General features: G+C 36.6%; 1 protein-coding gene across 2 annotated transcripts in view; it reads left to right on the top strand.

The window, feature by feature from the left end:
* Positions 1-18,161, top strand: part of STAG1 (stromal antigen 1) — a 462,478-nt gene that overhangs the window by 248,688 nt on the left and 195,629 nt on the right. For both annotated transcript variants that reach the window (XM_037525931.2, XM_054700807.1), the window contains 2 exons: positions 11,597-11,695; positions 12,512-12,591. In XM_037525931.2, the coding sequence (XP_037381828.2) occupies positions 11,597-11,695; positions 12,512-12,591 (179 nt within the window). The remainder of the gene's footprint in view (positions 1-11,596; positions 11,696-12,511; positions 12,592-18,161) is intronic.

Raw genomic sequence — 18,161 nt, forward strand, 5'->3', positions numbered from 1 at the left:
TTTTAATTGGTTTGTTTAGGTGTTCTGTTTCTCCTTTATATCTAGTATTGAATGATTATATCATTCTAGGAATTTGCCCATCTCTTCTAGATTGTTGAACTTGTTTGCATATAAATGCTCATTGTAATCTCGGATTATTCTTTTGATTTCTACTGAATCTGTTGTAATTTTTCCTCTCTTGTTTATGATCTTACTTAATTTGTGTTTTCTTCGTGAGCCTGGCTAGATGTTTGTCTATTTTGTTTATTTTTTGGAAGAACCAACTTTGGTTTCATTGATCTTTTGGATTGTTTTTTTAAATTTCTATTTTATTTATTTCTGCTTTGATTTTCATTATTTCCTTTCTTGTACTAGTTTTGGAGTTTGTTGTTGTTGTTCTTTTTCCAGTCCTTTAAAGTGGGAGATTAAGTTGTTTGAGTTCTTTCTTGTTTCTTCATGTGAGTCTTTATTGCTGTATACCTTTCTTGTATTACTGCTTTTGCTGTGCCCATCAATTCTGGAAAATTGTGTCCTCATTGTCATTCATCTCAATGTATTTTTTAATTTCTTCTTTGATATCGTCTTTAATTCAGTGGTCTTCTAGTAGTGTGCGTTTCAATCTCCATGAAGTAGGAGGGTTCCTTGCTTTCTTTTCATGGTTTATTTGTAGTTTGATGCCATTTTTGATCAGAGAAGAATGTTGGTATGATTTTGATCTTACTATATTTGTTGATGTTTGTCTCGTGACCCAGTAGGTCATCAGTCATGGAGATTGATCCGTGCACACTTAAAAAAAATGTGTACTCAGACTTTTGGGGATGTAGTGTCCTATAGATATCTGTTAAGTCCGTGAGGTCTAGGTTTTTATTTAGGACTCTAGTGTCCTTGTTTATTTTTTGTCTCATTAATCTGTCCATTGGTGAGAGTAAGGTGTTGAAGTCTCCCACTTTATGTGTATTTTCTCTAATGTCTATTTTCAGAGATGATAATAATTGTCTGATATATTTTGGTGCTCTTTCATTTGATGAGTATATGTTGATGACTGTTATGTATTCTTGATGTATTGTCCCCTTAGTCAAAATGTAGTGTCCATCTATTGCTCTTTTACCTTTTTTAGTTTGATGTCTATATCGTCTGATGTAAGTATAGCTTTTCCTGCCTTCTTTTTTGGTCCATTTGCTTGTAGGATTGTTTTCCAACCTTTTACATTCAGTCTATGTTTCTCTTTTGTAGTTAAATATGTTTCCTGGAGACAGCAGAACATTGGATTTTGTTTTTTGATCCAGGCTGCTACTCTGCGTCTTTTTACTGATGAGTTTAGTCCATTTACATTTAGGATTAATATTAATATGTTGGCATCTGTATTTGCCATTTTGTTTGTCTTTTTGTGATTTTATTCCTTGCCTTATTCTGTTGTTCTTATTCATTCCTCATTGATTTTGACTTTAGGACTTCTTGTAGTATTTTTTGGAGTGGGGTTTAGTAGTAATGTATTTCTGGATATTATGTTTGTCTGAGAAGGTCCTTATTTTTCCTTCATAGAGGAAGGAGAGTTTTGTGGGGTACAGTATTCTTGGTTGGCATTTGTTGACTTGGAGTTTGTTGAATATATCACGCCATTCTCTTCTTGCCTGTAGTGTTTCTTCAGAGAAGTCTGATGTCAACCTGATTGATTTTTTTTTTTTTTTTTTTTTTTTTAGGTTATCTGTTTCTTCCCCTTCATCAACTCTATTGTTTTTTCCTTGTCTTGGACTCTTGGAAGCTTTACTGTTGTGTCTTGCTGTAGTTTTCCTTTCATTGTGGTAATTTGGTGTTCTTCTAGCTTTCTGTATGCCTGTTTTCATCTCCTCCTTCATGAGTGGGAAGTTCTCTTCAGTTATCTCCTTGAATAGTTTCTTGGTTCCTTTGTATGTCTCCTCACCTTCTGGGATTCCTGTAATTATTATGTTTCCTTTCCTCTTGGTATCAGATAGTTCTCGAAGTGTTTCTTCATTCTTTTTCCTCTGTACTTGTCTATCCTTTTCAATTTTAGTTCTTTTTATATCTGTATTTTTGAGAGTACTGATTCGTCTTCCATTTCATCAATTCTCTTTTTGTTTTTTTTTTTTTTAACCAGGGTTCTTTTTACTGGTTTTTTACACTGTCCTTTTGTTTGTTTGTTTGTTTGTTTTAAAAGATTTGTTTATTTATGCATACAAGAGCTGCGGTATGGGGGGTATGGGGCCAGAGGTATGGGGGGGTGAGAGGATTCACCAGAGACAATGGGGAAAAGAACAGGCAGATTGACCAAAGTACACTGCTGAGGGGAGCGGTAGGCGAGTCAGTAGAGGTCTGCTGTGCCATGTGAATTGCACCCTGGCCAGGGATTGAACTCATGCTGCCCTGGCTGCGGACAGCGTCATAGGTTGCATCTTAACCACTTGCGCCACCAGGGAGGCCCTGCGCTGTCCTTTTGTTTTCTATTTCATTTGTTTCTTCTCAAATTTTTATTATTTCTTACCTTCTACTGATTTTTGGATGTTTGTTCTTTTTCTAGTCCCTTCAGCTATAAAGTTATATTGCTTTCTTGGTATTTTTTTCTTTCTTTTTTAATACGGATCTGTATTGATATGAACTTCTCTCATAGTACTGTTTTTAGAGTATTCCATAGACTCTAGTAGCTTGTCTCTCCTTTTTCATTAGTCCAAAACTTCATTTAAGGCCTGTATTTCCTTGTTAATTTTCTGTCTGTAAGATCTGTCTCTTCATGCCATTGGTTTGTTGAGGTATCTGACAATGCAGAAAATTCACAGGGGAATAAAGACCTTAAATGAAGTGTTGGACCAATTGGATTTAATGAACATTAACAAAGTCTCTCATCCCCAAAGAAATTAAGCACTTTCTTTTCCAATGCACATGGCAAAGTCTCAAAAACAGATCATATACTGCGAGACAGAAATGCCTCATAAAATACATGAAATAAATCTCATACCAAGTATTTTCTCATATCACAATGGTATAACTAGAAATTAACCAGAAAAAGAATCTCTGAGTAAATCAAAACACGTGCAGACTGAAGAAAGTATTTCTGAACAACTCATGGGTCAAAGAAGAAATCAGAATGTGTCTGCAGATCTTTTTTTTGGACAGAAAGTCTACTTTTTCCAACATGAGAATAGCCCCTTCTGCTTTTCTGTCTGCATTAATGACATTATTAGCTTGAAGTACCTTTCTCCAACCTTTCACTTTTAAGTTGGGTTTGTCCCATTTTTAAAAGGACAAACACTATATAGATGATTGTTGCAAACGATGTATAGATGATTAAATCTTTTTCACCCAGCCTGTCATTCTATGCCTATCAATTTGTGAGTTCAGGCCTATCACATAGGATAAGTATTGAAAAATTATGTTTATTTACTGTCGTTCTGTTTTTGATTGTTTTATCTGGTTTTGTTTGTTTTCTTTTTCCATTTGTCCTTTCTGCTCTTTATTTGGAAGGCTTTCCCTAGTAATTCTCTGTTTCTTGACTTATTTGTGTGCCCCTGTTTTAGATTTTCAGTTAGTGGGAGCTATACCAAACTTAGTATGTCTGAACAAGCCTCTTATTTAGTTGGTATCAACTCTCTGATATCTTACTACAAATATTCGCCCCTTTTCTTCTTCCCCCTCAGTGTTTTGTTGACTCATAATATTCTTGTTCATGATTTTGTGTTTATATTCCCATTAAAACTTTGCTCAGTGTTTCTTTTGTAGGTTTTTTTTTTTCAACATTTCTTATAGAGTAGGTTTGGTGGTGATAAACTCCATTAGCTTCTGTTTGTCTGTGAAAGCCTTTATTTCACCTTTATATTTGTATGATAATTTTGCAGGAAATTCTTGGCTGGAAACTCTTGTCTTTTCAGGATTGTGAAGACTTCATTCCACTCTCTTCATGCCTGGAGGATGAGTTGGGCAAAATCTGAGGAAAGTCTAATTTGGGAGTTACCTTGTTTTTTCTTGGCTTCTTATAAAATTTTTCTTTATCTTTGATTTTTAATAATTTACCAATGATATCTTGGTGTTGGTCATTGTACATTTAGAAATTTGCATGTTCTCTCTGCTTCCTAGACATCCATACTTACTTCATTCCTCGGGTGTGGGAAATTTTAGCTATTTTTTGAGTAGTCACTATTCCTTTCCCTCTCTACATATTCTAGAACTCCCATGATCCTTATGTTTCCTTTTCTAATTAAATCTGATACTATTTGTAGAGTTTTTTTTTGTTGTTTGTTTGTTTTTTCCTTGTTTTGCTCTCTTGTTCTAATTGGGTGGCTTATACTTTTTTTGTTGTATTTCTGAAATTCTTTTTCCAGCTTAATTCATTTAATACTTTTTCTGTATATTTGTCTTCATTCTGAGTTTTGTGTGTGTGTGTGTATGTGTGTGTATGTTCTTTTAATATTTTCAATCTTTTTGGTGAAGTACTCCCTTTATTCCTGGATTTCCTTTTTAAGGTCTTTTACCTTCTAACCTGTGTTTAACTGACCTTTCAGTACCCCATTTAGCATTTTTAATAATGTGGTTTTATTTGTACTTTACTTCAATTTTTTTTCTTTTTGTGTGTTTTTTCTGTTTTTTTGTCTGCTTTTATTTTTTTTTAAGTCTTTGTCTTATTGGTCCTCTATTTCTGTATTGTTTATGTATTACCCTGAACTTTATTCTCTTTTTGCCTTTTCACCTGGTATTCATCTTTTCATTGCTTCCTAATAAGCATATGTGTTACCTTATTTGCTTTTTGGGGTTGGGGTATTGTGAGGTGAGTTTTATTTGTTTTTCTTCTTTGTTTACCTTGGTGGGATGTGGGAGCAAGATGTGAGGCTGAGGTTTAAAAATTCAGTGTAAGTCTTGTTGAGGAATGAGGTTGGTCATCTCTGCCTCTTCTCTCTACACAGGAAGCTCTTTTCCATATTTCAGTCTACTTTCCTGTCCTGTCTCCTTGTTGATCTCTTCTCCTGGAGTCACTTATCTACCAACCTTGAGTCTCCTGGCAAGAGAAGCTAGGCGTGGTCCACAGAGCTTAAGCTGTAGAACTTAGTTGCCTCTGGCAGGCAGCATGTACTCAAGCAGGCTGTGAAGTTTCTTGCTCCAATATTGAGCCCTAGAACTTCAAGGCAAAAAAATCCTTGGGGTGGGGGGAGGACATTCTAGTCCAAAATGTCAGTATAGATCACTAGTAATCTTTTCCTACCTAATCATTGATAATTTTAAGCCAGGCACTCCAGAGAATGCCTGCATTTGGAACTGTACCAAAGGAGTCACCCAGTTATTTGACTCTGAGCTAGCTTGAGGAAGGTCTGAACAGTTGTATATCAGCTATCCTATTAACATTGGAACGTGTGATGAAAGGAACTTTATTTTGGGATGACAAATTCAGCCTTGTTTAAGTTGCCTCCTCTTGCTACAGCTGTACTGATTTTTATGGGGTGGTGTTGCACTAGGCACAGCAGAATGTTTGGTAGGAATAAGAAGAGGAAGGATTAATATTCCCACCTACTTTCCACTCAGTGAATCTCCTTGGATCAGAGATGTGCCTGCCCACTATTTGTAGTATTGCTCCATTATTGCAACCCACGCTGTCTATCCCAGTCCTCACAACTACCCCTGTGGGCAGCCAGTGCCCTTGTTGTTTGATCTAAACTTTTTGACCTATTTCACCAGTCCAGGAATGGAGGCCATGTTCTGTGCAAACTTGACATGTCTGATAACTTTGCCCACCTAATTGCAAGGGTCAGATATTCCTGTCACCACTTGAAGAACCCTAGCACCTTAGTGTACCTCATTTTCCTTTCCTACTCTTGGGGTATCCCGTAGGAGGAATAGGCCCTATCTGGAATGCTATGGCAGCTGGAACCATAAACCACCTCAGAGATCTACATTCCTAGGGGTAAAAAGGCGGGGGTGGGGGGAATAAAGATTGGTATACTAAAGTTGAAATTTTACAGGCATAGCCTTAACACACAGCTACCTATTCCACTTCCACCCAAGCCAAACATACTATATCCTAATGTTGCCCTAGCACCGTGTTTCCTTCACATAGAAAGGCAGTGATTAGAAGTTCAGTGAGACTGGCAGGCTATTTTGGTATTCTTTTATTAGTTGTTTTTTAAGGTAGCCATTCATTTATTTGGTGACTCCTTTGTCCCATAAGTAATTGGTGCATGGAAAATTCATCATATTCCAAGAGAGTGAGCCCATTGTTGTCTTGTTTGAGTAGTGAAGGATGTTCCTTGGTTAGAATGAAGTCCCTGGGGTATCCAAAAGAATTGCATTAAGTTTTGTTCAAGAACAACTATGGTAGTTTCAGCCTCTACATGCCAGGCCATAATAGCAGTGCCATAGTCTAAAAAGGTGTAAATGGCAGTGAGGTGTTACCTGTGTGGAATCAGGGGTTTAATGTGATCAATCTACCACACCCAGTCAAATCCTGGTTATTGATTAATGTGTCCCAATTCTCCTCCCTGGATATAGAACATTGGCAAGAATCCTGGATCATCCCTAAAGCTCTGGCTCATTTTTACATCTGAAGTGGACTCCCATGTCTAGTCCATTGATGTACCCAGCCCATTGGGCACAATATTAATTGGTCCAAGCATTTGTTGAATATATTTTTATTTTAAAAAGTCTTTTGCCATAACATTTTTTTTTTCCTTTCCAGGCAGTAAGTTGCTGTTATAGTTCTTTTCTCCATACAGGGAATTCCTTAATAGTCCAGTCTTTTATTTTCCATACCAGATAACTAGACCATTGGCAACATCCTTAAGTAGGAGAAAATTTATGAAGGAGTGATGTCTGGAGATAGATTGCATAGCCTTCATCACAGCGTGGAACATACCCCATTGGGTAGAATGGCTGCATCCAGTCTCCATTCACTAACCAGATGGTCGCTTGATCCAGCAGACATCACATGCCTGTGGTTTTACAGAGTTGTCACTAAATCAGTCAAGCATGAATTTTAGGCCTCAGATAGTCCCATGAAGGGCCTAAGTGTACCCTTACAGGTTGTTTGGGCCTTTCTGGTAAACTGTTTGTTGCCTACTGCTCCCTTGGGATTTTGGCTGAACATGATCTTGGATGTATCTTTTCACTTTATGAATCTAACTCCATTGAGCCTTTCCATTTTTGTTGTTAGGGTTTGTAATCGCTCAAATAAGGATGGGCAGTTCAGGTTGCAGATCACATGTGGCACTCTAGCTCCACTAGTGCTCACTAGCAAGCAAGGAAATATTCAGAAGGGTTATACTGGGTGGCAGCTTCTGAAAAATTGCAGTTACAGAATCTTATGGGACTGGTGTACTCCAGTGGCAATTTCCTGGAGTTTCCTCCCAACTAGTGGGATGAGGGAAGTGGGATAGCGGAGAAACAGGAGGAGTTGCAGAAATCTGCAGTTCCCTCAGGCAAGAAGGCTTCAAAGTTCAGAGGTTCTAAAAGTTGTGCCTGGGCCCATGTTTATTGAATAACTTCCAAGACCTGTGCTGCAAAGGACTTCATTTAAAATAAACTGTTTCTTATGTCATTTCAATTAAAGGGCCCAAGAAAGCACCCATGTTGTTCAGATACCCAGAGAAACTGACTAATAGTTGGATCTCCTTTTGATTATAAGTTGGTGCTTCCAGAGCCTACAGCTTTTCTTTGATCATTTCTGGAACATGTCTTTGGCTTCCCACCCAAGTAGCTCCTAGGAATTACACTTACTCTGCCATGCTGTAGAATTTGATTGGATTTATGTTCAAATTGTTATTACTCATTCCATCAATACTCATTCCATCAATAGCAGGCTATGCCTGCTATGCCTTGAATTTGTTCTTTTTGTGGTACTTACCCTTGTGAGGCACTGATGGTGTTCAATGTCATACACAACCAAAATGTTGATGGATTTTGTGTCCTCGGTGATTGGAACCACTGTCAACAGCATCTGAAGTTGTCCCCAAAGGGCCCCATCCACAAAAACCTGTGGATTCCCCTTCCCTGGGTAATTGTACCCTCTCCTAGACTACCCAAAGCCACTATTATAATTCCACTTTTATAGGAATCTGGAATTATTGTCATTTGACACCTCTATCTTGTATCCTCAGAAATCACTCCCTGGTATAGGCTCTTGGTTCTTGCTAGTTGACCCATCAGTATTTGTAACAATCTTTTTCTTCCCTTAACTGACCCAGTACTTCCCTGTTTGCACTGTGTCAAGATTTAATCATGGGGCTGTTAGCCACAAGGGGAAGTTGTTAGATCCTTAGGACTACTAACGTTGTCCTTAGGGCACTTGCTTCACTTAAGGTTTCTATAGAGTCTGGCGTGGGGCCAAGCTGTGGGGGAATGTGCTATCTCCTAACAAGGGAACATGAACCTTAGTTTCAGACCTAAGATTCTCAGCTGCATCCACCCACATATCCTTTAGATTTGCACTTCTGTCTTACATGGCACTGATTTTGGCATAAGAGATTGCACTTTTTTCTTATATAAACCTGATTTGGGCATAAGCAACTGTAGGGGATACAAAGTCTCTTAAAAAATCTGTCACCCTTAAAATTGAGTCCTGGACTTCGTCTTCAATATGATCAAATCTTTATCTGTAGGAGATGCAGCTTTACACTTAGCCTGGTTACTTAACCTGTCGGTTTCTATCTTTAGCACCTCGTGACTCTTAGCAATAACCAACCAGTTCCATATTCCTTATAATTACTATTCACTGTGCTCCCTCAAAGCTAACTAGGCATGTTGTACCAGCTAAGTTTATATCCTTTTTACAAACAAATGCTATCCTATAACAGAACATCAATACAGGGCCCCAGTAATTACGTCTTCTTCATAGTAACCCATCCTTCAAATGATTCAACCACAGAATACATCCCATCATTGAAGCTCGCTTCCTAAGGCTATTTGTGATGCCAACATTTTTAGGTCACATTTTCTAGAAGCCAAGCATGAGTCAGATTCCTATGCTAGTGATACACTGAGTTTATGCTCTCGGGAGAAGCCTATAAGGAAAATAAGATAAAATAGAAAACACACCATAGAACTGTGGTTTCAGAAGTCTTGTTTCAGCATGGTTCTGCATGTTGCTTCGAAGGATAAGTTGTACTTCAGAGATTTTTCTGCCCTGAGTCAAGGTGGTTAGATACCTGTCATTCCATACTGGCTATGGACCTCAACCTAGAGAAAAGAAATGTTAGGAGAGTGGATGCTCATGGGTCCTGGTGTGTACACCTGTTGAAGAATAACAGCTGCCACACCAAATATGAGAGCACCCAGTGTGTATTTATTGAAGCAACAGGAAAGAACTCCTGACAGCAGGAGGGGGTCTAAGGGAGGATGTGCATTTACTCCAGCCCTGTCTATGACTATATACTATCAGACTTGCTGTTGTCCAGTGTTCTGGACTACTGATTAGGCATTAGGTGGTCGGGAAATTTTGTGGTGGTTGTTTTTCTGTTCCCTAATTATCCTGTAAACAGATCTTACTCTAGGTGGTGGTTAGCTCAGCAACATTTCAGTAAAACACTTCTAATTTCTTGGGAGCTGTTTTGTTCTTCTGTTCCTATATTGTTTAAAATCACTGTCCCATGTCTCAGCCTTTCCTGTTCCCCAAGTTCTCCTAGTCTCAGTTCTTATCAGAAATAGTATGGAGCAGAGAAACAAGGTGGAGCATAGCTTCCCAGGAATCTCTGCAGATGGTTCCTGTCAACCACAATCAGTTCTCTAGAGAAAGGTGCACACATGAGCCATTAACAGTCAACACAGGAGGAAGTGAGAAAATCAACTTCCTGTATTAGGATAAGGGATCTGGGTGGTGCAGCAACATCTGTTACAAGTACTTCAGGTTCCTCATATGTGCTAGAGACTTCCAACAAATATTTCATTAAGTAGTGTGCTAGAGCTGCCATGAATCAGCTTGCTTTGCTGATAAGATGAATTCAATGACATCTCATTGGTAGCTTGAAAAATTCTGTTAGATATACATCATAGAAATCTGCAAACGGGGCCTCCCCAGTGGCGCAGCAGTTGAGCGCTGGGTTGCGAAGCTGCCTGTGGCCTCTGCAATGCCGGGTTGATCCCCGGCCACCGGCGAGGGTCCCACATGGCACACAGATCTCTCCTGCCATGCCCACTGCTCCCCATAGCAGTGTACTTCGTCAGTCTGCCCGTTCTGTTCTTTGCTCTGGCTCTGGTGAATTCTCTCACTCTCCCATGCTTCTGACTATACCCAATGCTTGTATAAATAAATAAATAAACTTTAAAAAAAAAACTGCAAATGCAGCAATTCAGGAATCTATTCCCCGAGGCTTGTTAAAACTTTTACAGGCCTACCCCTACTTTTAATCCTTAAAAGAATCATATGAAGTTGGTATCATTTTACAAACTAGAAAACTAAGCGTCCAAATAATTAATGTATCTGCCATTTCTCATGTAGCTAATAAGTTATAGAATTAGAAATAAAATCTAGTTTTGTCTGATTCCAGAACTTAGATCCCATTGTCAGAGCAGATTGCTTCTTTGTGAACATAGAAACTTTTATTTATTCATTTGTTTATATTTTACACCATTGTTATTTTGTGCAATATGTGCTTTCTCCTCTCAGGTGTAGTCCCCATAATTTTCCCACCAGCAATTCACCTGTGCACCATCACCATAGTCCCTTGTGCTTCTCCCTCCCGTTTTGATCCCTCTCCTTCCCGCTCCCCTGTAAAATGTCTCTGATTTATAGTTGCCTATTTTGTTTATTATATTTTTCCTGATCCCTCCTTTGGTTCCCCTATATTCATCCTGTAAGTGAAGCCATCCAATATTTTTCTTTTTCCTTCCGGCTTATTTCACTGAGCAGCTCCAGCTTCCAGCTCCATCCAAGTTGCTGCAAATGGCATGAGTTTATCTTTTTTAATTGCTGAATAATATTCCATCTATATATACCACATCTTCTTGATGCAGTCATCTATTTTTGGACATTAGAAACTTAACTCTCCTTTGAATCCTTAGAGAGTTGTCTGAATTTCTATGTGATCTTGAATGCACTTTGAATACCACATCTTCTCCAAGTTAATGTCTTTACTAAAGATATTCTACTAGTAAACAGCAGCACTAGGCCATTTCACTCCAGTGTTTTGCCTCTATTACATCTGTTTTCTGAATTTCTCTTTCCGAAATGTAAAAGTCACCCAGTACATACTTGTTCAATGAATAAACATTGGCCCTTTAATATGAAATTAGGTTTTTCTACAAGATTGTTCAGCAGTTACATGAAGGACAAATTAGCATATCCTTCACTAATCATAGCTTAAAGCTTCTCTCGAAATACCACAGTAGAGTGTAGGAAATAATCCATGTTGAATCAGAATTGATGCTGTTTGAAAAGGTATACCTTACTCTCAAGTCACTAAGGGGTTTTCAGTGCATTTTCAATTGATTATTAGTAAACACAGAATATACAATTGCTCTTTTTCACCCTATGTTACATTACAGTGGCAATAAATAGAAGTGAATTAAATGATTTAGGAAAATTACTTTCTACAGACTTGACAGTCTTAATACAGACTTAAAAAATCTTTTCAACCTTTGTAGCATGGAATTGACTGCTTCTGTTGTGTTTTTATTTGTATTTCTAAAGCAAGGAGAAGTCAGGCTGAAGTGTTTGAAAGCTCTACAGAGTCTATATACCAACAGAGAATTATTCCCCAAATTGGAGCTATTCACTAACCGTTTCAAGGTAAGCATTAAGAATATGTGGCTTATTTTATTTTTCACTTTAAAAAGGCTACTTGTGGGCCTCCCCGGTGGCGCAGTGGTTGAGCGCTGGGTTGTGAAGCTGCCCGGGGCCTCTGCGGCGCCGGTTCGATCCCCGGCTGCTCCCCGGCCACCAGAGGAGGGTCCCACATGGCACGCAGACCTCTCCTGCCGCCCGCTGCTCCCCTCAGCAGTGTACTTCCGTCCTTCTGCCTGCTCTGCTCCCCGCTCTGGCTCTGGTGAATTCTCTCACCCTCCCGCGCTTCTGACTGTACTAAACAAAAACAAACAAAACAAATAAATATATAAATAAATAAAAACATGCCTCTATTAAAAAAAAAAAAGGCTACTTGTAGCTATTTTAGTTACTGCATTACCATAACAAATATTTAGTTCACACTCCTACATATTCTTTAAGTAAACCTTATATAAAATGAATGAATCTCTGCTTTACAAAAGATGTACTAGGTTCTTTCATATTTTTGTCTTTGACAGAAGACTCCTTGGCTTTAAAAAACATGATTTTCTTTATTTACAGCTTTTAATAATTATATTAATTTTGCAAGTTAGTTTATCACCATATAGGGAATACCAGTTGATGAGAAAAAATTTAGATTATAAATATTTATACTAACAATCTTCTTTGTGGAGTAGGACATGATAATGTGGTTTCAAGAATTTTAGAAAAGCTTTCCATTTTGAAATGAAAGTCTTTAATGCACCCTCCCAAAGACGTTATATTCGGTATGTACCAACTTATTTTCTGCTCTTGATTGGTTTGATTTACAACTTTTTTCAGGATCGCATTGTATCAATGACACTTGATAAAGAATATGATGTTGCTGTGGAGGCTATTCGATTAGTCACTCTGATACTTCAGTAAGTATATTTGTTACTGTTTTGTTTTAATTTTCTTTTTCCCAACATTACTGATGTACTTCACCTATATAACCTTAATGTGTAGTCTTACAACTTTCTTCTTTTACATTTTAATGTTAGGTTTAAAACAAATTTTTTTTTTTAATTTTTTTTTAATTTTCTGTTCTCATTTTGGTTTTTGTTCTCATTTTGACTGTTAAACCTGTTTGCTTCATGTAAAAGTTGTTTTATGCAGTCCAGAAGAAATTATCAGTGAAGATAATATGCCTTTCTATTGGAAAAAAACAAAGCAGAAAGAAGGCTTCAAAAGGAAGAATGCGATAGATTCAAAAGCGATAGATTTTTCTAGTCTCATTTGGAATAATATTGAACTAAGAGAAAGGAAATAGGGTCTTAAACTGTATCATTCATAATCGTAGAGATTTTAAAGTAGTTTTATCTCCAGAACTCTGACTAAAAACTAGGAAAAATCTATGTTAACGAATGTACATGGTAGCAAAATCATTGCAAATCCTCTTCTTCCTACTCTTTGATACATCTATCACTGCCAAATATGTGCTGGGCTCTATTGTTTTTATTCAGAATACAACTGCTTTAGTATCATGCTCTTCATTATTGTAACATTGTAACATAGTATATGTTATATGTTATAAATATAGCCTCCTCTTTCTTGGTGGTTCCTTCTGCTTTGCCTTTCTTTTTAAAATTCATTTTAAAAATCCCCCTTTTCAAGTGTATGTGTCGAATTCCTCAAAACTTTTGATTCAGATTTTAAATATTAGAACTGCATTGACTTATAAACTTAAGAGACTGGCATTTTTTACAATTAATTATCATTTATGCCTGGAAATGGTATATTTATTCACATTTCATTAAGTCTTTAAACAATGTTTATTGTGCTGTTATAACTTATTTATTAGGTTAGCACTTTATTTTTTTACTGTTACCTGATTGGTATTTAATGTAATTTTCTACTTGGTCATACTAAGATAGAGAAACCTTTAATTTTTATGCTGGTTTTCTGTGTGCAACCTATTAGAATTCTTAGGCGTTTTTGATGATTTACTGATTCTGCCAATTACTGTGTGGATTAGCATATCCTCTCCCAACACTTTGTTTTTTCTTCTCTTTTCCTACCCTTGTAACTTTTGTTTCATTCTCTTGTCAAAATGTCGTTGATAGAAGGGTTTTTTGTCTTCTTGTAGGAAGTCTTCTAAAGTTCTTTGTTTCTATGATAGGTTTTTTTATCTATAATGGAAGTTCCTTTATATTAGGAGTTTTCTGGGATTTTCCAATTTTCTTTCATCCATTGATGAATCCGAATCAGACTAGTAGATGTGTCTAATGGTAAATAAGCCACCCTTGCATTTCTAGAATAAATCTTGTTTCAACATATTCCTACTGTATTTTTCTTAAATACAGTATTATTTTTACTATCTTAAGACTTTTACATTGGTGTTCTGTAAATGTGATAATTTTTCCTTGTCCTTTATCCAACTTCAAAATAAAGGTAATATTCTCTTTGTGAAATACCTTCATTCATTCCTTGCCCTTTTTCTGTCTGGAAAACAGTTTTATAAGAGAAATTAATTCTTCCTTGAAATTTTAAGAGAATTGTTTTATTAAAAACATGTCAGTTTTACTTTCTTTTAAAAAGTATATTAATATTATGACCATTTTCAAATGTATTATTTTGTAGTTCATGATTGTTTCATGCTATTTTTATGACTTCATAGAACTCTTAATTCTTTTATTCCTCTTTTCAATTCTCTATTTTATTTGTATTTTTTTCTTGATCAGCTGTGTTACAGGTTTGTCCATCTTGTTACTCTTTTCAAAGAGCTGGCTTCTTTTGGCTCATTCATTTCTTATTTTCTAATAATCATATTTAAAGTAATATACCTTTACTACTGGTCTCTAAAAACGTGTGCATGTATTTTCATAGACATTAACAATAAATATTTTGATTGCCTTTATGATTTTCAGTTTAATCATCGGTTATTCAATAGTATGTTTTTGTTTATGCCATATATCAGATTTTTTTGTAAACAGTCCTTTCTGTTTTATTGTATTATATGAATGTGTTCTGAATGATTGGTTAATTTTCTGAATTTTCTAAATATTTTTAAGAATAATTTGTCTATATTGTGTTTTTTAATTTCTATGTATAATCATTACTTTGAATTTATATACTGTATCATTCAAATTATATCTTTGCTAATTTCTTATTTACTCTTTAAAAGAAATGTGTTACGCTCTCCTACTACCGTAGTTGACTTGTATTTCTTTAAAGGTTGTTGTTTGGTATCTATGTGTTCATTTTTTGTACATCTAAGAGTGCTCATTTTGTTTGACATACCATTCTTGTCATTTTTGAGGAGATTTTTTTTCCTTTTTAAATCTATTTAAAAATATTAGTTCTCCTAGTTACATTTCCTTATAATTTTCACAAGCCTATCAGTATCTTTCCCCTGAATAAAATATGTACACTGACATTCCACCTATCTAAAGATTTATATTGTTAAGGGTATACTTTTTTGTTTTTTGCCTCTTTATTTATTTTAATACTTAACCTTAAAGAAGAGTAAACTTTCCTGCGATATTTCTTCGTCCCTCATTTCCAGAACAGTAATCTCATAGACTCCTCCAAGGTTATCTTTTCCTGCTAGTTTACTTAACAGTGCGTTCATCTAAAACTTTGCTTGGCAAAAATATTCACTTTCATCAAGATTTAAAAAATGATTTGTCTTATTTGAGAAGTATTTTTGAGGTTCTCTTCCGCATTGCATTGGAATAAATACGGGCAGAACATGTCTGATTTAAAAGGAATTGTATGATGCTCCACCCATGTCAAATATTGATCCTTTTGTGGATTACTCAGAGCGCTTCCCTGACTGTAGAAATTTGACTATAATTCTCCAGAGTAGGGCCTCCCCTGGTGGCGCAGCGGTTGAGCGCTGGACTGTGAAGCTGCCCGAAGCCTCTGCAGCACTAGTTGGATCCCCAGCTGCAGGCAAGGCTCCCACATGTCGCAAAAGACCTCTCCTGCTGCACCCGCTGCTCCCCTCAGCAGTGTTTTTCATTGGTCTGTCTGTTCTGTTCCCCGCTCTGGCTCTAGTGAATTCTCTCATCCTCTCTCACTTCTGACTGTACCCAGTGCTTGTATAAATAAATAAATAAATCTGGACCTACTAAACATAGAGCTTCCATATGATCCAGCAATTCCACTCCTAGGTATTTACCCAAAGGACACAGAAACATCAATTCCAAAGAACACCTGTACCCCTATGTTTATAGCAGCACTGTTTACAATAGCTAAGCTTTGGAAACAACCCAAATGCCCAAAAATAGATGACTGGATCAAGAGGATGTGGTACATATACACCATGGAATATTACTCAGCATTCAAAAAAGATAAACACATGCAATTTGCAGCCACATGGATGGCGCTGGAAGGGATCATGCTCAGCGAAATAAGCCAAAAAGAAAAAGAAAAATACCGAATGGTCTCACTCATAGCAGGAATCTAGAAAACTTAAATAAGGGACCAGGAAAATGAATAACTATAAGAAAGTAAAAATCAGAATCAACAAAAACTATGAAACAGAGAAACTTTTGGGGGGGTGGGGGGCGGGAGGGGAGGGATTGGGATCAGAATGGGGGGGTTGCAATTGTATGGGGAATATAAAAATAAAATTTATTAAAAAAAGAAGAAAAGACAATAAAAATAATTAGATTTGTCTGACATCCTCCAAAAATAAATAAATAAATAAATAAATCGTTAAAAGAAAAAAATTCTCCAAAAGTAGACAGTGCTTCCTCACTATTCACTTAGTTATTCAATCTCTGGCTTTTAGGTTTCTTCTGTTGAAATTGCTTACTAGGTCTATAGGTAGTCTTGTTGGGCAAAGTCTTTTAAAACCTCAGCTGGCGCTCCTTAAGTAGTCCCTATCTGGCCTCCAGGAAGCATGGACCATTTACGGATGATGGAGGAAGTTTGACTCATTCTCCTTGTACCCTCTCATTAACCTACTACCAGGAGTTACTCCAGCAGTCAGCCTTTCACACTTAGACCTTTTTAATCCCTACACCAGGTACCACTTCCTAAACTTCCTCACAGTTGTAAGGGATGTATATGAATTTTTTTAGTGGTTCTCAGAAAGTTAGTGCAGTTTGACTTGGGGAGGTTTTAGAGTACCATAACACTCTGACATCTTTCTCTTGAAGGAAATCCACTTTACTCATTATATGGCTCAGTTCCCTTATTTCTATTTATATGTTATTTCAGTATGAGGTACAGATCACAGAACCAGCTTTCCAGTGTCTTACAGCATTTGCACGAAATGATCTGACCTTATTTTTCTTGGCTTATTGGATCTCTACCAAAATTTGCCAGAACAACAGGTATTAAAAGGCACCTGTATTAAAAGAAATAACTGATAAATAACTGATAAATTTTTTTTATCAGTTTAACTTTCTGCTGAAGGCAAAGCTAACTAAGCTGATAACGTAATTGGGTGAAGGAGTTAAAACAGGCCTTACCTTTGTGCCCGTTCTTATACTTAGGGATATGAATTGGGCATGGGAAAAGACACTTCTATTTCAGGATACAAAATCTCTGCTTATAATTTTTAACCCTCCCCTCCCTTCCAGTCTTATTGCCTCCTTATAACTCCCAGGATATGGAAGGGAACATATTAGGGAGAGTAATTTATAAGCTAGCCAGCTAGATGATTATCTATTATATAGATTATCAGGAAATGTTAATTTCCTGATGCCTATTGGTTCTAACCACAACCATGTTGTTACTCATATGACACTGTGTACTGCTTTTGCTTCACAGTAGAATTAGAATGGCCTTTGTTAACATGGGGGAGTGGGGTGGGGGAGGGAAGTAGTTTGTAAAATGCTTTTAACCTATTTCCCATCCTTGGTATCTAGCACTTTTTCATTCAGAACTGCAGTTTCTCCCTTATATTTGGTACAACTCTCTTTTGCTGCAAAGGTCGCTCTGATTTTATTTGACAGATCCTCTGCCGGCTCCTAATTTCTGAGGCATCACCAGGATTGAATTTTAGGGAATGAATTTGTACCCCTACAGCTTTTTAAGAACTCATTAAACCCATAAATTCCATATTTAATCCAGTTGTTAATATATGATCATATCAGACACTTTTAAGTGTATTAAGTCAGGAAATGGATGTCCCTCTTTTGGGGAAAAAGAGTACTTTCAGGCAAACTGACTCAAACTTTTAAGAATACATTTATGGAAAAGGGAAATTTGTGTTAGTAAAGGAATAGTTGTAACTACTGAAATCATTATATAGAAAGAAGATTAAATAATATAATGTGGTGATAAAGTATAATTTAAAGTAACTGTTCTGGAAAGAACAGTTACATAGCATAACAAAAATTTAACAATGAAACAGGAACAGATATAGTCTAAGAAAATATCAATGGAAATCTTATGCATAAAGAACTTGAGCTAATTGGGCAAATATATATTCCAAGATATAAATAATCATCTGTGGGTATGTGTGGGAAGAATTGTGGACATTTCTCTTATTTAC

This window comes from Talpa occidentalis, unplaced genomic scaffold (genome assembly GCF_014898055.3).
Source record: "Talpa occidentalis isolate TD23 unplaced genomic scaffold, MPIMG_talOcc4v2.1 talOcc4.4, whole genome shotgun sequence".
Classification (NCBI taxonomy): domain Eukaryota; kingdom Metazoa; phylum Chordata; class Mammalia; order Eulipotyphla; family Talpidae; genus Talpa; species Talpa occidentalis.